The sequence below is a fragment of the Mycteria americana genome, unplaced genomic scaffold, assembly GCF_035582795.1.
Source record: "Mycteria americana isolate JAX WOST 10 ecotype Jacksonville Zoo and Gardens unplaced genomic scaffold, USCA_MyAme_1.0 Scaffold_86, whole genome shotgun sequence".
In the NCBI taxonomy this organism is placed as follows: Eukaryota; Metazoa; Chordata; class Aves; order Ciconiiformes; family Ciconiidae; genus Mycteria; species Mycteria americana.
Window position 1 is genome coordinate 89,360 of NW_027445670.1, and position 24,272 is coordinate 113,631.

General features: G+C 65.3%; 1 protein-coding gene across 2 annotated transcripts; it reads right to left on the bottom strand.

The window, feature by feature from the left end:
• Nucleotides 1–332: 332 nt before the first annotated feature.
• Nucleotides 333–23,862, bottom strand: FLOT1 (flotillin 1). 2 transcript variants are annotated; one of them, XM_075490637.1, is made up of 12 exons: nucleotides 23,755–23,862; nucleotides 23,428–23,503; nucleotides 23,206–23,260; nucleotides 22,230–22,373; nucleotides 21,380–21,499; nucleotides 18,184–18,279; nucleotides 6,043–6,195; nucleotides 5,305–5,486; nucleotides 4,192–4,237; nucleotides 2,426–2,563; nucleotides 983–1,147; nucleotides 333–837 (listed from the first exon to the last, which is right to left on the bottom strand). In XM_075490637.1, exons 1-12 carry the CDS (start codon nucleotides 23,795–23,797, stop codon nucleotides 805–807), a joined length of 1,251 nt encoding a protein of 416 aa, XP_075346752.1. In that variant the 5' UTR covers nucleotides 23,798–23,862; the 3' UTR covers nucleotides 333–804. The 2 variants fall into 2 exon arrangements, with proteins under 2 accessions (XP_075346752.1, XP_075346751.1); XM_075490636.1 differs by having other exon boundaries at nucleotides 334–837; nucleotides 23,206–23,296.
• Nucleotides 23,863–24,272: the final 410 nt, after the last annotated feature.

Here is a 24,272-nt window from a genome sequence, read left to right on the forward strand (position 1 = left end):
CTTGGGGGGGGGGGGGTCCCATGTCACCATGTGTCCCCCCCCCCATGTCCCCTTTGGGGTCTGCTGTAGTCCCTGTGTCACCTCGGGCGTCCCCCCAAGTCCTCTACCTGGTGTCACGCTGTCCCGTGAGCGTTCCCATGTCCTTGACGGGGGGGGGGGGCGGGACGGACGGACGGACGGACCCTCCTGTGTCCCTGTCCCCAGCGGGTCCCCTCTGGGTCACCTCTTGGGGTCCGGTGTCCCCCTACCACGAGGTCCCTCCGCTGTCCCTTTTTGGGGCCACCCGTGGCCTTTCCGGTGTCCCCAAATTCTCCACCCCACCGACCTGAGGGACCCAGGTCTGCCCCGTGCAGACGCAGCAGCTTTAATGATTTGGGGACAAAGGGACGCGTCCCCCCACCGTGGGGACGTGCCAGCCCCGGCGGGGTGGGGGGAGAGGATGGTGGCACCCGGGGTTGGTGACACTTGGGGGACACGATAAGCACCGTGGGGTGATGGTGCCTCGGAGGCTTGGTGGCACTTTGGGAACACGGTGGCACCACGGGGACACGGTAGCACCATGGGGACACAGTAGCATGGCGGGGTGGTGGCACTTTGGTGACACAGAGGCTCCGGGGCGGGGAGGGGGGTGGTGGCACCATGGGGACATGGTATCACTGGGAGGTGGTGGCACTTTGGCAACACGGGGGGGGGGGCTCCGGGTTGGTGGCACCGTGGGGACACGGGCTCCAGGGGGGTGGTGGCACCTCGTAGGCAGGGTGGCAGTGGGGCGCGGTGGCACTTTGGGGACACGGTGACACCGTCTCAGGCCTGGCATTCGGACTTCTTCTGGGCCGCCTGCGGGGACAAAGTGGGGACTGAGGAGGGGACCCAGGTGTCCCCCCCACCTCCTCGGGACCCACCCATCCTGGTGTCCCCACCCTCGGGGGACCCAGCTGTGACACCCCCGTCCCCCAAAGGACCCCACGTGTCCGGGGCGGACCTGGGTGACGCTGACACCCGTGAGGGCCTCGACGGCAGCGGGCAGGCGGGTGACGACGTCCAGGATCTCCCCGGGAAGCCGCGACACCCCGATGTCACCGGAGCCGCCGGCCACCAACGTCACTCGTCGCGTCCCCAGCAGCGGCTGCGCCACCGCCTCCGCCACCTGCCCCCCCCCCCCCCAAAACAACAATTTTTCACCCCAAAATCACCCCCAAATCTCCCCCCCCCCCCCCGCCGCTTGTTCCAAAATCACGGCGTTTCACCCCAAAATTTGCCCGTGCCACCCCTCAGATCTCCGGATGTCACCCCAAAAATCTGCCGGTGGCACCCCCAAATCCCCCCCCCCGCCTGAAATCCCCATGGTTCCCCTCAAAATCCACCCCCAAATAAGGTACCCCCAAATCTGGTACCCCCAAACCCACCTACTCGCCCTCTCGCCTGCTCCCAAACCCCCTTTTTTCACCCCAAAACCCGCCTCTAGCACCCCCAAATCCCCCCCCGCCTACTTACCTATCCCAAAATCTCCATCTTTCACCCCCAAAATGCCTCTTTGTCCCCCAAATTCCTCCCAGACTGCGCCCGTTCCATAGAGGCACCCCAAAATATCCTCAAGCCCCCCAAATCCCCCGGTACCCACCAAACCTCCCTCACTCAAAGCGGGGGGACCCCCAAAATCCTCCCGGGCTCCCCCAAAACCACCCATTCCGAGGGGAGACCCCCAAAACGTGCATGAGAACCCCAGGGGGACCCCTAAAACATCCCCTGGGCCACCCCAAACTGCTCCCACACCATAGGGGGGACCCCAAATCCATGGGGGAGGGGGCAAAAAATACCCCATGGGACCCCAAAATATCCCATGAAGACCCCAAATCCCCGCCAGGGACCCCCAGGGACTCCCCCAAACTGCACCAACCCCGTAAAAGGGATGCCCAATCCATCAGGGAACCCCAAAATACCCCACGGGAGCCCCTAAATATGCCCTTAAGACCCCAAAATACCCCATTGGGACCCCAAAATACCCCATTGGGACCCCAAATCTCCCAGGGACCCCTAAATACCCCATTGGGACCCCTATATACCCCATGGGGATCCCTAAATACCCCATGGGGATCCCTAAATACCATCTGAAGACCCCAAAATACCCTCCCTGCGACCCCAAATCCCCCAAGGACCCCTAAATACCCCTTGGGACCCCCCCAAAACCGCTCCCACCCCATAGGAGGGACCCCAAAACCATAGAGAGAACCCCAAATTATCTCACGTAACCCTAAAATACCCCAGGGGGACCCCTGAAACACCCCGTTGAGACCCCCGGCTGCTCCATAGGGACCCCAAATCCCACCCAAGGGACCCCCCCCCCCCAACCCTCCCAGGACCCCTCCAATCGTCCTCACCCTATAAAAGGGACCCCAAAACCATAGGGGGGGAACCCCCAAAATACCTGGGGGAGCCGTTGCAGCACCATGTCGACGACGGCGGCCTCCTGGTACTGCCCGAACGCCTCCGCCTTCGCCGCCGTCTGCGCCGCCTCCGCCCGCGCCCGGGCGGCCACCGCCGCGGCCCGTGCCGCCCCCGTCACCTGCGTGACGTCCCCCCGATGCCTGGGTCCCCCCACCCCCCCCCCCCCGGGATGCCTGGGTCCCCCAGATGTAGGGACCCCCAGGTGACTTTATCCCTCTTCGTAGGGTCCCCCTCACCCCAGTAACTGGGGCTCCTGTCCCCTGTCACCCCCCCCTGCCCGGACACTGGTGTCCCCTGTCACCCCCCCACCCAGACCCCGGGGCTCCTTGTCACCCCCCCCTGCCCAGACACCGGGGTCCCCTGGATGCCGTGGTCCCCTGTCACCCCCCACCCGGACCCTGGGGTCCCTTGTCACTCTCTGCCCAGATGTTGGGGTCCCCCGGATGCCTGGATCCCCTGTCACCCCCCCACCTGGATGCTGGGGTCCCCTGTCACCCCCCGCCCAGACCCCGGGGTCCCTTGTCACCCTCTGCCCTGATGTTGGGGTCCCCCAGACCCCGGGGTCCCCCGTCACCCCCGTGCCCAAATACTGGGGTCCCCCAGATGCCTGGGTCCCCTGGACTCCTGGGTCCCCTCTCACCCTCTGCCCAGATGTTGGGGTCCCCCGGATGCCACGGTCCCCTGTCACCCACCACGCAGACCCCAGGGTCCCCTGTCACCCCCCCCGCCCGGACCCTGGGGTCCCCTGTCACCCTCTGCTCAGATGTTGGGGTCCCCCGGACCCCGGGGTCCCCTGTCACCCCCCGCCCGGACCCCGGGGTCCCTTGTCACCCTCTGCCCTGATGTTGGGGTCCCACAGACGCCTGGGTCCCCTGTCACCCCCCCGCCTGGACCCCTGGGGTCCCCTGTCACCCTCTGCCCAGATGTTGGGGTCCCCCGGACCCCGGGGTCCCCTGTCACCCCCCACCCGGACCCTGGGGTCCCCTGTCACCCTCTGCCCAGATGTTGGGGTCCCCCGGACCCCGGGGTCCCCTGTCACCCCCCACCCGGACCCCGGGGTCCCCCGTCACCCCCGTGCCCAAATACTGGGGTCCCCCAGATGCCTGGGTCCCCTGGACTCCTGGGTCCCCTGTCACCCCCCCGCCTGGACCCCCAGAGTCCCCTGTCACCCCCCACCCGGACCCCGGGGTCCCTTGTCACTCTCTGCCCAGATGTTGGGGTCCCCCGGATGCCTGGGTCCCCTGTCACCCCCCCACCTGGATGCTGGGGTCCCCTGTCACCCCCCGCCCAGACCCCGGCGTCCCTTGTCACCCTCTGCCCTGATGTTGGGGTCCCCCAGACGCCTGGGTCCCCTGTCACCCCCCCACCTGGACCCCCGGGGTCCCCTGTCACCCCCTGCCCAGACACCGGGGTCCCTTGTCACTCTCTGCCCAGATGTTGGGGTCCCCCGGATGCCTGGGTCCACTGTCACCCCCCACCTGGATGCTGGGGTCCCCTGGACACCTGGGTCCCCTGTCACCCCCCCGCCTGGACACCCGGGGTCCCCTGTCACCCCCCGCCCAGACCCCGGGGTCCCTTGTCACCCTCTGCCCTGATGTTGGGGTCCCCCAGACCCCGGGGTCCCCTGTCACCCCCCACCCGGACCCTGGGGTCCCCTGTCACCCTCTGCCCAGATGTTGGGGTCCCCCGGACCCCGGGGTCCCCTGTCACCCCCCGCCCGCACCCCGGGGTCCCCCCCGCTCTCACCTTCATGGCCTCGGCCTCAGCCTCCGCCTGCATCATCATCTGCGACCTGTGGAGGGGCGGGGCTTCAGGAGGCGGAGCCTCCGGGGGGGGCGTGGCTCATTGAAGGGGTGGGGCTTGGAAGGGTGGGGCCTCCCGGTGAGGGTGTGGCTAAGCGAACCCCTCCTAAGGGGTGTGTGGGCGTGGTCTGTTGGAAGGGGGCGTGGCCTCTCGCCAAAGGGGGCTGGCTTCCCTTAAAAGGGGTGTGGCCACAGCAGGAGCGTGTTCCATGGGGGCGTGGCCTATAAAGCAGCACGGCTCCCTTTTAAAAGGGGCAGGCTTCTTTTAAATGGGCCATGACTTCAGCTGGTAGGGTCCACTACGTGGGGGTGTGGCTTACGGGAAGGGGGCGGGGCTCCCCTTCAAAAGGGCACCACCTCCCTGGGCCTCGCCAGCTGGGGGCAAACCACCCCTTTAAAGGGGCCTCGCTTCCCTTAAAGGAGGCAGGGATTCAGCCCAGGTGGTGGGGCCCACCAGCTGGAGGCGTGGCTTGGTACAAGGTGCAGAGTTCCTCTTTAAAAGGGCAACGTGTCCCTTAAAGGGGCACAACTTCAGTGCAGCGAGGCCCACCATCTAGGGCCAAAACTCCCCTTTAAAGTGGCTTGACTTTCCTTAAAGGGGCGTGACTTCAACCAAAGCGGTGGGGCCCACCACCTGGGGGTGTGGCTTAGTAAAGGCGGGGCTCCTCTTTTAAAGGGGCATGGCTTCCAACAAGGCAGTGGGGCCCACCACCTGGGGGTGTGGCTTAGTAGATGGAGGCGGGGCTCCTCTTTTAAAGGGGCATGGCTTCACCCAAGGCAGTGGGGCCCACCACCTGGGGGTGTGGCTTAGTAGATGGAGGCGGGGCTCCCCTTTTAAAGGGGCATGGCTTCACCCAAGAGGGTGGGGCCCACCAGCTGGAGGTGTAACTTGGTAGGCGGGAGTGGGGCTCCCCATTTAAAGGGGCATGGCTTCAACCAAGGCAGTGGGGCCCACCACCTGGGGGTGTGGCTTAGTAGATGGAGGCGGGGCTCCCCATTTAAAGGGGCATGGCTTCACCCAAGAGGGTGGGGTCCACCACTCGGGGGCTGGGCTCACCGCTGGGCCTCGGCCAGGCGCTCGAGGCGGTAGCGCTCGGCCTCGGCGGGTTTGCGGACGGTGGCCTCCAGCTCGCGCTCGCGGCGGCCGATCTCGTGCTCCTGCAGCTGCGCCTGCTGCGCCCGCTCCACCACCAGCACCTGCGCCCGCTCCTCCTCGATCTGCTGCTTCGTCCTCGCCACCTGCACCCGCGGCACCCCTCAGCCCTGTGCCGGCACCCGGCCGGATAGCGGGGGGACCCAGGTGGATGGGAGAACCCAGGTATCCCAGATGTTAGGAGGGACCCAGGTGGTTTTGGGGGGGGGAGGGGGGGGGGGGCAAGGTGCTGGGGACACCCAGGCACCCAGTGGGGTGTGCAGAGGGGACCCAGGTGTCTTGGAGAGGGGACCCAGGCATCTGGGGGGGACCCCAGGCATCCGGGGGGGTGTGCAGAGGGGACCCAGGTCTCTTGGGGAGGGGACCCAGACATCCAGGGGGGTGTGCAGAGGGGACCCCGGTGTCTTGGAGAGGGGACCCAGGCATCTGGGGGGGGACCCAGGCATCCAGGGGGGCATGCAAAGGGGACCCAGGCATCCAGGGGGGATCCAGCTATTCGGGGGGGGGACCCAGGCACCCAGGGGGGTGTGCAGAGGGGACCCAGGTCTCTTGGAGAGGGGACCCAGGCATCTGGGGGGGACCCAGGCATCCAGGGGAGGGGACCCCGGCATCCGGGGGGGGCCACCCCGGCACCCGACGTACCTGGAGCTGGTAGGCCAGGTCGGCCTGGGCCTTGCGGGCGCTGACGGCAGCGTCGCACAGCGCCTGCTGCACCTGGAAGTCGCGCTGGGCCTGCGCCATCGCCGTCTCGCTCAGCAGCTGCGCCGAGACCTGCTCCTGGCGTGCCCGCGCCTCCTGCGGGGACATCGGGGACGTCGGGGACATCGGGGACGAGGGGGACGTCGGGGCCGTGGGGGACGTCGGGGATGTGGGGGACATCGGGGCCGTGGGGGACGGTGGGGCCGTGGGGGACGTCGGGGATGTGGGGGACGTCAGGGCCGTGGGGGACGTCAGGGACGCTGGGGCCATGGGGGACGTCGGGGCCGTCAGGGCCGTAGGGGACATCGGGGCCGTGGGGGATGTTGGGGCCATGGGGGACGAGGGGGACGTCGGGGCCGCGGGGGACATCGAGGCCACGGGGGACGTCGGGGCCATGGAGGACGTCGGGGCCGTAGGGGACGTCGGGGATGTGGGGGACATGGGGGCCGTGGGGGCCGTCGGGGCCATGGGGGACGAGGGGGACGTCGAGGCCACGGGGGACGTCGGGGATGTGGGGGACGTCGGGGCCATCGTGGCCATGGGGGACGTTGGGGACGTCGGGGCCGTGGGGGATGTGGGGGACGTCGGGGACGTTGGGGACGTCGGGGCCGTGGGGGATGTGGGGGACGTCGGGGATGTGGGGGACGCTGGGGCCGTGGGGGACGTCGGGACCGCGGGGGACGTCAGGGCCGTGGGGGCCGTCGGGGACATCGGGGCCGTGGGGGACGTCGGGGCCGTGGGTGATGTCGGGGACGTGGGGGACGTCGGGGACGTGGGGGACGTCGGGGCCGTGGGGGACGTCGGGGCCGTGGGGGACGTCGGGGACGCTGGGGCCATGGGGGACGTCGGGGCCGTCGGGGCCGTCAGGGCCGTAGGGGACATCGGGGCCGTGGGGGATGTTGGGGCCATGGGGGACGAGGGGGACGTCGGGGCCGCGGGGGACATCGAGGCCACGGGGGACGTCGGGGCCGTGGGGGACATCGGGGATGTGGGGGACATCGGGGCCGTGGGGGCCGTCGGGGCCATCAGGGCCGTAGGGGACATCGGGGCCGTGGGGGCCGTGGGGGACGTTGGGGCCACGGGGGACGAGGGGGACGTCAAGGCCACGGGGGACGTCGGGGCCGTGGGGGACATCGGGGACGTGGGGGACATCGGGGACATCGTGGCCATGGGGGACGTTGGGGACGTCGGGGCCGTGGGGGATGTCGGGGACGTGGGGGATGTCGGGGACATCGTGGCCATGGGGGACGTTGGGGACGTCGGGGCCGTGGGGGATGTCAGGGACGTCGGGGATGTGGGGGACGCTGGGGCCGTGGGGGACGTCGGGACCGCGGGGGACGTCAGGGCCGTGGGGGCCGTCGGGGACATCGGGGCCGTGGGGGACGTCGGGGCCGTGGGTGATGTCGGGGACGTGGGGGACGTCGGGGACGTGGGGGACATTGGGGATGTTGGGGACGGGGGGATGTTGGGGACGGGGGGACATGGGGGCCGTGGGGGACGCCAGGGCCGTGGGGGACATCGGGGCCATCGGGGCCGTGGGGGACATCGGGGCTGTGGGGGACAAGGAGGGACGCAGAGGCCCGTGGGGACGCGGTGGGATGGGGGGGGGCGCGGGGACATCGTGCAGGGGGATGGGGGAGGCTGGGGGTCGGGGTCGTGGTGACACTGGGGGACTGGAGAGGTGTGGGGACACTGGGGGACACGGGGGAACAGCGCTGGTTAGGGGGGCACTGGGGACAGGGGGACACGGGGACACCAGGAAACTGGGGACACTGGGGGTTGAGGGGGCCCAGGGACATTGGTGGGGGACGTGGAGACATCTGGGGACCTTGGGGACAACCTGGTGACCTTGGGGACAACCTGGTGACCTTGGGGACACGCGGGGGGGACACTGGCACATTGGGGGGGATCCCTTGGGGACAACCTGGGGACATTGGGGACAACCTGGTGGCATTGGGGACACATGGGGGGACGCTGGCACATTGGGCGGATCCCTTGGGGACAACCTGGTGACATTGGGGACAACCGGGTGACATTGGGGACACGCGGGGGGGACGCTGGCACATTGGGGGGGATCCCTTGGGGACAACCTGGTGACATTGGGGACAACCGGGTGACATTGGGGACACATGGGGGGGATGCTGGCACATTGGGGGGATCCCTTGGGGACAACCGGGTGACATTGGGGACAGCCTGGTGACATTGGGGACACGGGGGGGGACGCTGGCACATTGGGGGGGATCCCTTGGGGACACATAGGGGGGACGCTGGCACATTGGGGGGGATCCCTTGGGGACAACCTGGGGACATTGGGGACAACCTGGTGACATTTTGGACACATAGGGGGGACACTGGCACATTGGGGGGATCCCTTGGGGACAACCTGGTGACATTGGGGACAACCTGGTGACATTGGGGACACGCGGGGGGGACGCTGGCACATTGGGGGGATCCCTTGGGGACAACCTGGTGACATTGGGGACACATGGGGGGACACTGGCACATTGGGGGGGGATCCCTTGGGGACAACCTGGTGACATTGGGGACAACCGGGTGACATTGGGGACACATGGGGGGATGCTGGCACATTGGGGGGGATCCCTTGGGGACAACCTGGTGACATTGGGGACAAACTGGTGACATTGGGGACAACCTGGTGACACTGGGGACACATGGGGGGACACTGGCACATTGCGGGGGGGGATCCCTTGGGGACAACCTGGTGACACTGGGGACAGCCTGGTGACATTGGGGACACGCGGGGGGGACGCTGGCACATTGGGGGATCCCTTGGGGACAACCTGGTGACATTGGGGACAACCTGGGGACATTGGGGACACATGGGGGGACACTGGCACATTGGGGGGGATCCCTTGGGGACAACCTGGGGACATTGGGGACAACCTGGGGACATTGGGGACACATGGGGGGACACTGGCACATTGGGGGGGATCCCTTGGGGACAACCTGGGGACATTGGGGACAGCCTGGTGACATTGGGGACACATGGGGGGACACTGGCACATTGGGGGGGATCCCTTGGGGACAACCTGGGGACATTGGGGACAACCTGGGGACATTGGGGACACATGGGGGGACACTGGCACATTGGGGGGGATCCCTTGGGGACAACCTGGGGACATTGGGGACAACCTGGTGACATTGGGGACAACCTGGGGACATTGGGGACAACCTGGGGACATTGGGGACACATGGGGGGACACTGGCACATTGGGGGGGATCCCTTGGGGACAACCTGGGGACATTGGGGACAGCCTGGTGACATTGGGGACGCATGGGGGGATGCTGGCACATTGGGGGGGATCCCTTGGGGACAACCTGGGGATCCCTTGGGGACAACCTGGTGACATTGGGGACACATAGGGGGAACGCTGGCACATTGGGGGGGATCCCTTGGGGACAACCTGGGGACATTGGGGACAACCGGGTGACATTGGGGACACATAGGGGGGGACGCTGGCACATTGGGGGGATCCCTTGGGGACAACCGGGTGACATTGGGGACAGCCTGGTGACATTGGGGACACGGGGGGGGACGCTGGCACATTGGGGGGGATCCCTTGGGGACACATAGGGGGGACGCTGGCACATTGGGGGGGATCCCTTGGGGACAACGTGGGGACATTGGGGACAACCTGGTGACATTGGGGACACATGGGGGGACGCTGGCACATTGGGGGATCCCTTGGGGACAACCTGGTGACATTGGGGACAACTGGGTGACATTTTGGACACATAGGGGGGACACTGGCACATTGGGGGGGATCCCTTGGGGACAACCTGGTGGCATTGGGGACAACCTGGTGACATTGGGGACAGCCGGGTGACATTGGGGACACATGGGGGGACGCTGGCACATTGGGGGGATCCCTTGGGGACAACCTGGGGACATTGGGGACAACCTGGTGACATTGGGGACACGCGGGGGGGACGCTGGCACATTGGGGGGGATCCCTTGGGGACAAACTGGTGACATTGGGGACACATGGGGGGACACTGGCACATTGGGGGGGGATCCCTTGGGGACAACCTGGTGACATTGGGGACAACCTGGTGACATTGGGGACACATGGGGGGACACTGGCACATTGGGGGGATCCCTTGGGGACAACCTGGTGACATTGGGGACAACCTGGTGACATTGGGGACACGCGGGGGGGACGCTGGCACATTGGGGGGGATCCCTTGGGGACAAACTGGTGACATTGGGGACAAACTGGTGACATTGGGGACACATGGGGGGACACTGGCACATTGGGGGGGGATCCCTTGGGGACAACCTGGTGGCATTGGGGACAACCTGGTGACATTGGCACATTGGGCGGATCCCTTGGGGACAACCTGGTGACATTGGGGACAACCTGGTGACATTGGGGACACGCGGGGGGGACGCTGGCACATTGGGGGGATCCCTTGGGGACAACCTGGTGACATTGGGGACACATGGGGGGACACTGGCACATTGGGGGGGGATCCCTTGGGGACAACCTGGTGACATTGGGGACAACCGGGTGACATTGGGGACACATGGGGGGATGCTGGCACATTGGGGGGGATCCCTTGGGGACAACCTGGTGACATTGGGGACAAACTGGTGACATTGGGGACAACCTGGTGACACTGGGGACACATGGGGGGACACTGGCACATTGCGGGGGGGGATCCCTTGGGGACAACCTGGTGACACTGGGGACAGCCTGGTGACATTGGGGACACGCGGGGGGGACGCTGGCACATTGGGGGATCCCTTGGGGACAACCTGGTGACATTGGGGACAACCTGGGGACATTGGGGACAACCTGGGGACATTGGGGACACATGGGGGGACACTGGCACATTGGGGGGGATCCCTTGGGGACAACCTGGGGACATTGGGGACAGCCTGGTGACATTGGGGACACATGGGGGGACACTGGCACATTGGGGGGGATCCCTTGGGGACAACCTGGGGACATTGGGGACAACCTGGGGACATTGGGGACACATGGGGGGACACTGGCACATTGGGGGGGATCCCTTGGGGACAACCTGGGGACATTGGGGACAACCTGGGGACATTGGGGACACATGGGGGGATGCTGGCACATTGGGGGGGATCCCTTGGGGACAACCTGGTGATATTGGGGACAACCGGGTGACATTGGGGACACATAGGGGGGGACGCTGGCACATTGGGGGGATCCCTTGGGGACAACCGGGTGACATTGGGGACAGCCTGGTGACATTGGGGACACGGGGGGGGACGCTGGCACATTGGGGGGGATCCCTTGGGGACACATAGGGGGGACGCTGGCACATTGGGGGGGATCCCTTGGGGACAACGTGGGGACATTGGGGACAACCTGGTGACATTGGGGACACATGGGGGGACGCTGGCACATTGGGGGATCCCTTGGGGACAACCTGGTGACATTGGGGACAACTGGGTGACATTTTGGACACATAGGGGGGACACTGGCACATTGGGGGGGATCCCTTGGGGACAACCTGGTGGCATTGGGGACAACCTGGTGACATTGGGGACAGCCGGGTGACATTGGGGACACATGGGGGGACGCTGGCACATTGGGGGGATCCCTTGGGGACAACCTGGGGACATTGGGGACAACCTGGTGACATTGGGGACACGCGGGGGGGACGCTGGCACATTGGGGGGGATCCCTTGGGGACAAACTGGTGACATTGGGGACACATGGGGGGACACTGGCACATTGGGGGGGGATCCCTTGGGGACAACCTGGTGACATTGGGGACAACCTGGTGACATTGGGGACACGCGGGGGGGACGCTGGCACATTGGGGGGGATCCCTTGGGGACAAACTGGTGACATTGGGGACAAACTGGTGACATTGGGGACAACCTGGTGACACTGGGGACACATGGGGGGACACTGGCACATTGGGGGGATCCCTTGGGGACAACCTGGTGACATTGGGGACAACCTGGTGACATTGGGGACACATGGGGGGACACTGGCACATTGGGGGGATCCCTTGGGGACAACCTGGTGACATTGGGGACAACCTGGTGACATTGGGGACACGCGGGGGGACGCCGGCACATTGGGGGGGATCCCTTGGGGACAAACTGGTGACATTGGGGACAAACTGGTGACATTGGGGACACATGGGGGGACACTGGCACATTGGGGGGGGATCCCTTGGGGACAACCTGGTGGCATTGGGGACAACCTGGTGACATTGGCACATTGGGCGGATCCCTTGGGGACAACCTGGTGACATTGGGGACAACCTGGTGACATTGGGGACACGCGGGGGGGACGCTGGCACATTGGGGGGATCCCTTGGGGACAACCTGGTGACATTGGGGACACATGGGGGGACACTGGCACATTGGGGGGGGATCCCTTGGGGACAACCTGGTGACATTGGGGACAACCGGGTGACATTGGGGACACATGGGGGGATGCTGGCACATTGGGGGGGATCCCTTGGGGACAACCTGGTGACATTGGGGACAAACTGGTGACATTGGGGACAACCTGGTGACACTGGGGACACATGGGGGGACACTGGCACATTGCGGGGGGGGATCCCTTGGGGACAACCTGGTGACACTGGGGACAGCCTGGTGACATTGGGGACACGCGGGGGGGACGCTGGCACATTGGGGGATCCCTTGGGGACAACCTGGTGACATTGGGGACAACCTGGGGACATTGGGGACAACCTGGGGACATTGGGGACACATGGGGGGACACTGGCACATTGGGGGGGATCCCTTGGGGACAACCTGGGGACATTGGGGACAGCCTGGTGACATTGGGGACACATGGGGGGACACTGGCACATTGGGGGGGATCCCTTGGGGACAACCTGGGGACATTGGGGACAACCTGGGGACATTGGGGACACATGGGGGGACACTGGCACATTGGGGGGGATCCCTTGGGGACAACCTGGTGATATTGGGGACAACCGGGTGACATTGGGGACACATAGGGGGGGACGCTGGCACATTGGGGGGATCCCTTGGGGACAACCGGGTGACATTGGGGACAGCCTGGTGACATTGGGGACACGGGGGGGGACGCTGGCACATTGGGGGGGATCCCTTGGGGACACATAGGGGGGACGCTGGCACATTGGGGGGGATCCCTTGGGGACAACGTGGGGACATTGGGGACAACCTGGTGACATTGGGGACACATGGGGGGACGCTGGCACATTGGGGGATCCCTTGGGGACAACCTGGTGACATTGGGGACAACTGGGTGACATTTTGGACACATAGGGGGGACACTGGCACATTGGGGGGGATCCCTTGGGGACAACCTGGTGGCATTGGGGACAACCTGGTGACATTGGGGACAGCCGGGTGACATTGGGGACACATGGGGGGACGCTGGCACATTGGGGGGATCCCTTGGGGACAACCTGGGGACATTGGGGACAACCTGGTGACATTGGGGACACGCGGGGGGGACGCTGGCACATTGGGGGGGATCCCTTGGGGACAAACTGGTGACATTGGGGACACATGGGGGGACACTGGCACATTGGGGGGGGATCCCTTGGGGACAACCTGGTGACATTGGGGACAACCTGGTGACATTGGGGACACGCGGGGGGGACGCTGGCACATTGGGGGGGATCCCTTGGGGACAAACTGGTGACATTGGGGACAAACTGGTGACATTGGGGACAACCTGGTGACACTGGGGACACATGGGGGGACACTGGCACATTGGGGGGATCCCTTGGGGACAACCTGGTGACATTGGGGACAACCTGGTGACATTGGGGACACATGGGGGGACACTGGCACATTGGGGGGATCCCTTGGGGACAACCTGGTGACATTGGGGACAACCTGGTGACATTGGGGACACGCGGGGGGGACGCTGGCACATTGGGGGGGATCCCTTGGGGACAAACTGGTGACATTGGGGACACATGGGGGGACACTGGCACATTGGGGGGGGATCCCTTGGGGACAACCTGGTGACATTGGGGACAACCTGGTGACATTGGGGACACGCGGGGGGGACGCTGGCACATTGGGGGGGATCCCTTGGGGACAAACTGGTGACATTGGGGACAAACTGGTGACATTGGGGACAACCTGGTGACACTGGGGACACATGGGGGGACACTGGCACATTGGGGGGATCCCTTGGGGACAACCTGGTGACATTGGGGACAACCTGGTGACATTGGGGACACATGGGGGGACACTGGCACATTGGGGGGATCCCTTGGGGACAACCTGGTGACATTGGGGACAACCTGGTGACATTGGGGACACGCGGGGGGGACGCTGGCACATTGGGGGGGATCCCTTGGGGACAAACTGGTGACATTGGGGACAAACTGGTGACATTGGGGACACATGGGGGGACACTGGCACATTGGGGGGGGATCCCTTGGGGACAACCTGGTGGCATTGGGGACAACCTGGTGACATTGGCACATTGGGCGGATCCCTTGGGGACAACCTGGTGACATTGGGGACAACCTGGTGACATTGGGGACACGCGGGGGGGACGCTGGCACATTGGGGGGATCCCTTGGGGACAACCTGGTGACATTGGGGACACATGGGGGGACACTGGCACATTGGGGGGGGATCCCTTGGGGACAACCTGGTGACATTGGGGACAACCGGGTGACATTGGGGACACATGGGGGGATGCTGGCACATTGGGGGGGATCCCTTGGGGACAACCTGGTGACATTGGGGACAAACTGGTGACATTGGGGACAACCTGGTGACACTGGGGACACATGGGGGGACACTGCCACATTGCGGGGGGGGATCCCTTGGGGACAACCTGGTGACACTGGGGACAGCCTGGTGACATTGGGGACACGCGGGGGGGACGCTGGCACATTGGGGGATCCCTTGGGGACAACCTGGTGACATTGGGGACAACCTGGGGACATTGGGGACAACCTGGGGACATTGGGGACACATGGGGGGACACTGGCACATTGGGGGGGATCCCTTGGGGACAACCTGGGGACATTGGGGACAACCTGGGGACATTGGGGACACATGGGGGGATGCTGGCACATTGGGGGGGATCCCTTGGGGACAACCTGGTGATATTGGGGACAACCGGGTGACATTGGGGACACATAGGGGGGGACGCTGGCACATTGGGGGGATCCCTTGGGGACAACCGGGTGACATTGGGGACAGCCTGGTGACATTGGGGACACGGGGGGGGACGCTGGCACATTGGGGGGGATCCCTTGGGGACACATAGGGGGGACGCTGGCACATTGGGGGGGATCCCTTGGGGACAACGTGGGGACATTGGGGACAACCTGGTGACATTGGGGACACATGGGGGGACGCTGGCACATTGGGGGATCCCTTGGGGACAAACTGGTGACATTGGGGACAACTGGGTGACATTTTGGACACATAGGGGGGACACTGGCACATTGGGGGGGATCCCTTGGGGACAACCTGGTGGCATTGGGGACAACCTGGTGACATTGGGGACAGCCGGGTGACATTGGGGACACATGGGGGGACGCTGGCACATTGGGGGGGATCCCTTGGGGACAAACTGGTGACATTGGGGACACATGGGGGGACACTGGCACATTGGGGGGGGATCCCTTGGGGACAACCTGGTGACATTGGGGACAACCTGGTGACATTGGGGACACGCGGGGGGGACGCTGGCACATTGGGGGGGATCCCTTGGGGACAAACTGGTGACATTGGGGACAAACTGGTGACATTGGGGACAACCTGGTGACACTAGGGACACATGGGGGGACACTGGCACATTGGGGGGATCCCTTGGGGACAACCTGGTGACATTGGGGACAACCTGGTGACATTGGGGACACATGGGGGGACACTGGCACATTGGGGGGATCCCTTGGGGACAACCTGGTGACATTGGGGACAACCTGGTGACATTGGGGACACGCGGGGGGGACGCTGGCACATTGGGGGGGATCCCTTGGGGACAAACTGGTGACATTGGGGACAAACTGGTGACATTGGGGACACATGGGGGGACACTGGCACATTGGGGGGGGATCCCTTGGGGACAACCTGGTGGCATTGGGGACAACCTGGTGACATTGGCACATTGGGCGGATCCCTTGGGGACAACCTGGTGACATTGGGGACAACCTGGTGACATTGGGGACACGCGGGGGGGACGCTGGCACATTGGGGGGATCCCTTGGGGACAACCTGGTGACATTGGGGACACATGGGGGGACACTGGCACATTGGGGGGGGATCCCTTGGGGACAACCTGGTGACATTGGGGACAACCGGGTGACATTGGGGACACATGGGGGGATGCTGGCACATTGGGGGGGATCCCTTGGGGACAACCTGGTGACATTGGGGACAAACTGGTGACATTGGGGACAACCTGGTGACACTGGGGACACATGGGGGGACACTGGCACATTGCGGGGGGGGATCCCTTGGGGACAACCTGGTGACACTGGGGACAGCCTGGTGACATTGGGGACACGCGGGGGGGACGCTGGCACATTGGGGGATCCCTTGGGGACAACCTGGTGACATTGGGGACAACCTGGGGACATTGGGGACAACCTGGGGACATTGGGGACACATGGGGGGACACTGGCACATTGGGGGGGATCCCTTGGGGACAACCTGGGGACATTGGGGACAGCCTGGTGACATTGGGGACACATGGGGGGACACTGGCACATTGGGGGGGATCCCTTGGGGACAACCTGGGGACATTGGGGACAACCTGGGGACATTGGGGACACATGGGGGGACACTTGCACATTGGGGGGGATCCCTTGGGGACAACCTGGGGACATTGGGGACAACCTGGGGACATTGGGGACACATGGGGGGATGCTGGCACATTGGGGGGGATCCCTTGGGGACAACCTGGGGACATTGGGGACACATGGGGGGACACTGGCACATTGGGGGGGGATCCCTTGGGGACAACCTGGTGACATTGGGGACAACCTGGTGACATTGGGGACACATGGGGGGACACTGGCACATTGGGGGGATCCCTTGGGGACAAACTGGTGACATTGGGGACAACCTGGTGACACTGGGGACACATGGGGGGACACTGGCACATTGCGGGGGGGGATCCCTTGGGGACAACCTGGTGACACTGGGGACAGCCTGGTGACATTGGGGACACGCGGGGGGGACGCTGGCACATTGGGGGATCCCTTGGGGACAACCTGGTGGCATTGGGGACAACCTGGGGACATTGGGGACAGCCTGGTGACATTGGGGACACATGGGGGGACACTGGCACATTGGGGGGGATCCCTTGGGGACAACCTGGTGGCATTAGGGACAACCTGGTGGCATTGGGGACACATGGGGGGACGCTGGCACATTGGGGGGGATCCCTTGGGGACAACCTGGTGACATTGGGGACAACCTGGTGACATTGGGGACACATAGAGGGGACGCTGGCACATTGGGGGGGATCCCTTGGGGACAACCTGGTGACATTGGGGACAACCTGGTGACATTGGGGACACGCGGGGGGGACGCTGGCACATTGGGGGGATCCCTTAGGGACAACCTGGTGACATTGGGGACAACCGGGTGACATTGGGGACACGGGGGGGGACGCCGGCACATTGGGGGGGATCCCTTGGGGACACATAGGGGGGACGCTGGCACATTGGGGGGGATCCCTTGGGGACAAACTGATGACATTGGGGACAAACTGGTGACATTGGGGACACATGGGGGGACACTGGCACATTGGGGGGGGATCCCTTGGGGACAACCTGGTGGCATTGGGGACAACCTGGTGACATTGGCACATTGGGGGGATCCCTTGGGGACAACCTGGTGACATTGGGGACAACGTGGTGACATTGGGGACACATGGGGGGACGCTGGCACATTGGGGGGGATCCCTTGGGGACAACCTGGTGACATTGGGGACAACCTGGTGACATTGGGGACACATGGGGGGACGCCGTCACATTGGGGGGGGCTCTAGAGACCCCGGCGAGGAAACAGGGGCCACGTGGGGGCACAGGCGGGAGACGGGGGGACCCCAAAGGTGACAGAGGTGACAGAGGTGACAAACTCACGCGGATGCCAGCGTCCCGCTTGGCCTCGGCCTCCCCCACGCGGGCGTCGCGCTGGACCTGCGCCGTGCGGCCCTTCCCCAGCGAGTGCAGGTAGTCCTGGGGACGAGGGGACACGGGGACGCCGTCACCCCCCTCGTGCCACCCCCTCTGTCCCCTGCTCCCGCTCTCCCTGCCCCCGGCAAGAAGCCCCACCCTGGGCGGTGTCCCCGTCCCCGTCGGGATGTCCCCTCTCTGTCCCTATCCTGGTGCCACCACGTCATCGTGGATGTCCTTCAAGGCAGACCTGACCACGTTGACACCCCTGTCCCCACCGTGTCCCCTCTCTGTCCCTCCCCTGGTGCCACCAGGTCATCGTGGATGTCCTTCAAAGTGGACCTGACCACGTTGACACCCTTGTTCTCACCGTGTCCCCTCTCTGTCCCTTCCCTGGTGCCACCTGGTCATCGTGGATGTCCTTCAAGGCGGACCTGGCCACCTTGACACCCCTGTCCCCACCGTGTCCCCTCTCTGTCCCTCCCCTGGTGCCACCAGGTCATCGTGGATGTCCTTCAAAGTGGACCTGACCACGTTGACACCCTTGTTCTCACCGTGTCCCCTCTCTGTCCCTTCCCTGGTGCCACCTGGTCATCGTGGATGTCCTTCAAGGCGGACCTGGCCACCTTGACACCCCTGTCCCCACCGTGTCCCCTCTCTGTCCCTCCTCTGGTGCCACCAGGTCATCGTGGGTGTCCTTCAGAGCGGACCTGGCCACCTTGACACCGCTGTCCCCACCGTGTCCCCTCTCTGTCCCTCCCCTGGTGCCACCAGGTCATCGTGGATGTCCTTCAGAGCGGACCTGGCCACCTTGACACCCCTGTCCCCACCGTGTCCCCTCTCTGTCCCTCCCCTGGTGCCACCAGGTCATCGTGGATGTCCTTCAAAGTGGACCTGACCACGTTGACACCCTTGTTCTCACCGTGTCCCCTCTCTGTCCCTTCCCTGGTGCCACCTGGTCATCGTGGATGTCCTTCAAGGCGGACCTGGCCACCTTGACACCCCTGTCCCCACCGTGTCCCCTCTCTGTCCCTCCTCTGGTGCCACCAGGTCATCGTGGGTGTCCTTCAGAGCGGACCTGGCCACCTTGACACCGCTGTCCCCACCGTGTCCCCTCTCTGTCCCTCCCCTGGTGCCACCACGTCATCGTGGATGTCCTCCAAGGCGGACCTGGCCACGTTGACACCCCTGTCCCCACCGTGTCCCCTCGCTGTCCCTCCCCTGGTGCCACCAGATCATCGTGGATGTCCTTCAAGGTGGACCTGACCACCTTGACACCCTTGTCCCCACCGTGTCCCCTCTCTGTCCCTCCTCTGGTGCCACCAGGTCATCGTGGATGTCCTTCAGAGCGGACCTGACCACGTTGACACCCCTGTCCCCACCGTGTCCCCTCTCTGTCCCTCCCCTGGTGCCACCAGGTCATCGTGGATGTCCTTCAAGGCGGACCTGGCCACCTTGACACCCCTGTCCCCACCGTGTCCCCTCTCTGTCCCTCCCCTGGTGCCACCAGGTCATCGTGGATGTCCTTCAGAGCGGATCTGACCACGTTGACACCCCTGTCCCCACCGTGTCCCCTCGCTGTCCCTATCCTGGTGCCACCACGTCATCGTGGATGTTCTTCAAGGTGGATCTGGCCACGTTGACACCCCTGTCCCCACCGTGTCCCCTCTCTGTCCCTATCCTGGTGCCACCAGGTCATCGTGGATGTCCTTCAAGGCGGACCTGGCCACCTTGACACCCCTGTCCCCACCGTGTCCCCTCTCTGTCCCTCCTCTCGTGCCACCACGTCATCGTGGATGTCCTTCAGAGCGGACCTGACCACGTTGACACCCCTGTCCCCACCGTGTCCCCTCTCTGTCCCTCCCCTGGTGCCACCAGGTCATCGTGGATGTCCTTCAAGGCGGACCTGGCCACCTTGACACCCCTGTCCCCACCGTGTCCCCTCTCTGTCCCTCCCCTGGTGCCACCAGGTCATCGTGGATGTCCTTCAAGGTGGATCTGACCACGTTGACACCCCTGTCCCCACCGTGTCCCCTCTCTGTCCCTATCCTGGTGCCACCAGGTCATCGTGGATGTCCTTCAGAGCGGACCTGGCCACCTTGACACCCCTGTCCCCACCGTGTCCCCTCTCTGTCCCTATCCTGGTGCCACCAGGTCATCGTGGATGTCCTTCAAGGTGGACCTGACCACGTTGACACCCCTGTCCCCACCGTGTCCCCTCTCTGTCCCTCCCCTGGTGCCACCACATCATCGTGGATGTCCTTCAAGGCGGACCTGGCCACGTTGACACCCCTGTCCCCACCGTGTCCCCTCTCTGTCCCTCTCCAGGTTTCACCTGGTCATCGTGGATGTCCTTCAGAGCGGACCTGGCCATCTTGACACCCCTGTCCCCACCGTGTCCCCTCTCTGTCCCTCCTCTGGTGCCACCAGGTCATCGTGGGTGTCCTTCAGAGCGGACCTGGCCACCTTGACACCGCTGTCCCCACCGTGTCCCCTCTCTGTCCCTCCCCTGGTGCCACCACGTCATCGTGGATGTCCTTCAAGGCGGACCTGGCCACGTTGACACCCCTGTCCCCACCGTGTCCCCTCTCTGTCCCTCCCCTGGTGCCACCAGGTCATCGTGGGTGTCCTTCAGAGCGGACCTGGCCACCTTGACACCGCTGTCCCCACCGTGTCCCCTCTCTGTCCCTCCCCTGGTGCCACCACGTCATCGTGGATGTCCTCCAAGGCGGACCTGGCCACGTTGACACCCCTGTCCCCACCGTGTCCCCTCGCTGTCCCTCCCCTGGTGCCACCAGATCATCGTGGATGTCCTTCAAGGTGGACCTGACCACCTTGACACCCTTGTCCCCACCGTGTCCCCTCTCTGTCCCTCCTCTGGTGCCACCAGGTCATCGTGGATGTCCTTCAGAGCGGACCTGGCCACCTTGACACCCCTGTCCCGACCGTGTCCCCTCTCTGTCCCTATCCTGGTGCCACCTGGTCATCGTGGATGTCCTTCAGAGCGGATCTGACCACGTTGACACCCCTGTCCCCACCGTGTCCCCTCTCTGTCCCTATCCTGGTGCCACCACGTCATCGTGGATGTCCTTCAAGGCGGACCTGGCCACCTTGACACCCCTGTCCCCACCGTGTCCCCTCTCTGTCCCTGCCCTGGTGCCACCTGGTCATCGTGGATGTCCTTCAGGGTGTAGCTGACCACGCTGATCCCCATGTTGACGAGGTCGGACGAGGCCACGTTGAAAACCTGCTCCGAGAACTTCTGCCGGTCCTTGTAGATCTCCTGGATGGGTGGGGCATTGGGGGCGGGGCTTAATGTGGGTGGGGCATCAAGGGCGTGGCCTCCCAAAGAGGGTGGGGTCAGTGGGGTAGATCTTGGGCCCAGGGGCAGAGCCCATTGTGGGGGTGTGGCCTCAACCGGGTGGGTGTGGCCTCCAGAAGGGGTGTGTCTTGGGTGGGGCTTCCACCTGGGGGTGGGGTTTCCACGGGGGAGGGGCTTCAACAAAGGGCTGGGGCCTCTGGGGGTGGGGTTTCTGGCAGGGGTGGGGTTTCTGGTGGGGGGGCGGGGTTTCTGCCGGGGGGGGGTGGGGTTTCTGCCGGGGGGGGGCGGGGTTTCTGCCGGGGGGGCGGGGTTTCTGCCGGGGGGGGCGGGGTTTCTGCCGGGGGGGGCGGGGTTTCTGCCGGGGGGGGCGGGGTTTCTGCCGGGGGGGGCGGGGTTTCTGCCGGGGGGGGCGGGGTTTCTGCCGGGGGGGGCGGGGTTTCTGCCGGGGGGGGCGGGGTTTCTGCCGGGGGGGCGGGGTTTCTGCCGGGGGGGCGGGGTTTCTGCCGGGGGGGCGGGGTTTCTGCCGGGGGGGCGGGGTTTCTGCCGGGGGGGCGGGGTTTCTGCCGGGGGGGCGGGGCCTATAAGGAAACAGGGCTTCCCAGAGGATGTGGGCCTTTGTGAAAGGGGCACGGCCGGCCCCAAGGGGCGTGGCCGGCCCCAAGGGGCGTGGCCGGCCCCACCCTCCCCTCACCTCCACGGTCATGTGGGCCATGATGGCGCGCTGGTGGCCCTCGAGGGTCTCGAGGGCGATCTGGGCGATCTCGCTCTCCGACTTGCCCAGGAACATCTGGCAGGCGGCCGCCAGCATCTCCTTGTTCTGCCCCTGGATCTTCACCTGCCCCCCCCCCGCCCCGGGGAAACACCGAGCCTCGCACACGCGCGCCTCGCACGCTCGCCCGCGCCCCCCGCGCGTATCTCTGGGGGCCCACCGCCGCAGCATGGCCCCTTTAAGAACAAGAAGAACACGAATTTACTATAACAGACCCGTTTTAAAAGGATACCGCGCCCTACCCAGATATTTGGGGGGGGGGCCACCATGTCAAGAGCCTGTCAAGAAGCTTCTACCCCTTATAGAAGATTTATACAGGGGACCGTAACAATGCCCTTTTAAGAGAATGCCGGCCCCTCCCTTCTAACAGGAGTTTGAAGGGGCGGGGGGGGGGGGGGGTCCACCGTGACAGACCCCTTTTAAGCCACTGTTGCTCCTCCCAGAGAGTGCACCCCCCCAGTGGTGTTTTTTAAAGACATATCGCCCCTTTCAGTGGGGTCTATGGTGATATTTTAAGGTGACGCTACGCCTTTAAAAGGGTGGTGCGCCCCACCATAACAAGCCCCTTTTAAGCACACCCCTCCCAATACACAAGTAGCACTGGAGGATCTTCATTGGGTCAAGCCCCTTTTAAGGGGACTGGTGGGGACCACTAAAGAGCCCTTTTAAGGGTACCCACCCTCACACTGTGGCATGACATGGCCGTTTTAAGAGGACCCCCCCACACACACATATATACACACACAGGGTGGGGCCCACCACTGCACCTCTTAAAAGGGGCTGCACCGGTCCCTCCTGGGGAGGGGTGGTGGCAGCTGTAGGGACACGGGGGTGGGGGTGACACGGGGGTGGGGGGGACACGGGGGTGGGGGGGACACGGGGGGGACACGGGGGTTACCTGGGCGATACCGGTGACGGAGATGGGGACGCCATGGCGGGTGTACACCTTCTCACTGCGCACGTTGAGGGTCAGGGTGTTCAGGGAGATCCTGGGGGAGGACGGGTGACACCCCGCTGTCACCCTATGTCCCCTCCTGGCCCTCTCGTGTCACCCCTCATCTCCTGCCCTCACCCCCAACCCCCCCCCGTGTCGTCCCCCCCCCCCGGTGTGTCCCCTCACCGTTGGATCTGCTGCAGACACGGCACCACCAGCACCCGCCCCCCGGCCACCATCACGGGGGGGCTGCGACAGAAACCTGCGGGGACACAGAAGCAAGTGGGGACCCAGGTGTCCGGCGAGGGGGGGGGACACAGGGGACACCCAGGAGCCCGGGGAGGGGGGGGGGGACACGACACACACGACACCCAGGACCCCGTAGGGGGACGACACCCAGGACCCCGGGGGAGACCATGGTGTCCGGGGGGGGGGGACACGGGACACCCAGAAGCCCGAGGAGGGGGGAACCCAGGGACCCGGGGAGGGAGGGGGGGGGACCCCCCAACTCACCCGACACCACCATGGCCTCGTTGGGGCCACACGTGAAGAACATGGCGGCGGGGACCTGCGGAGAGACCCGAGATGGGACCCGGTACCCCCCCCCTCCCCTCCCGCTGCGGCGCGGCCCCACCCGCCGCGGAGCCGCCACGCTCCCGGCAGCCCCCGCGGCAGCCTCCCCCCCCCCCCCCCCCCGTGTTCTGCCCGGCGACCCGTGACGCTACAACCTTCTCGGCGCCCCATTGGTCACTCACCGGTGGTGGGAGTTTTGTGTGGCTGTAAAGTCTCCTGGGGGGCGGGGCTCCTCTCTCTCCCCCTCGTTTCCCCCTCCCCCGTGTCCCCCCCCGCCTCCACGCGTGTCTCTGCCCCCCCACCCCACACCCCCCATAGGGAACTGCCCCCCCCTTTGCATGGCGGCGTTTGGGCAGGCGCCTTTAACAAACATGGCCGCTCCGACTTCACCAGCGCCTCTGCGCCTGCGCTATGGATGGGGGTGGGCCCTTCCACGCGCGCATGCGCATAGAGCACTA

Coding starts and splice junctions, on each gene's coding strand:
- FLOT1 (XM_075490636.1), bottom strand. CDS start 23,797: ATGTTCTTCACGTGTGGCCCCAACGAGGCCATGGTGGTGTCGG. Junction 23,504..23,754: donor CGAGGCCATGGTGGTGTCGG/GTGAGTTGGGGG, acceptor GTGTCCCCGCAG/GTTTCTGTCGCAGCCCCCCC. Junction 5,487..6,042: donor ACCTGGCCTACCAGCTCCAG/GTACGTCGGGTG, acceptor CCGCGGGTGCAG/GTGGCGAGGACGAAGCAGCA.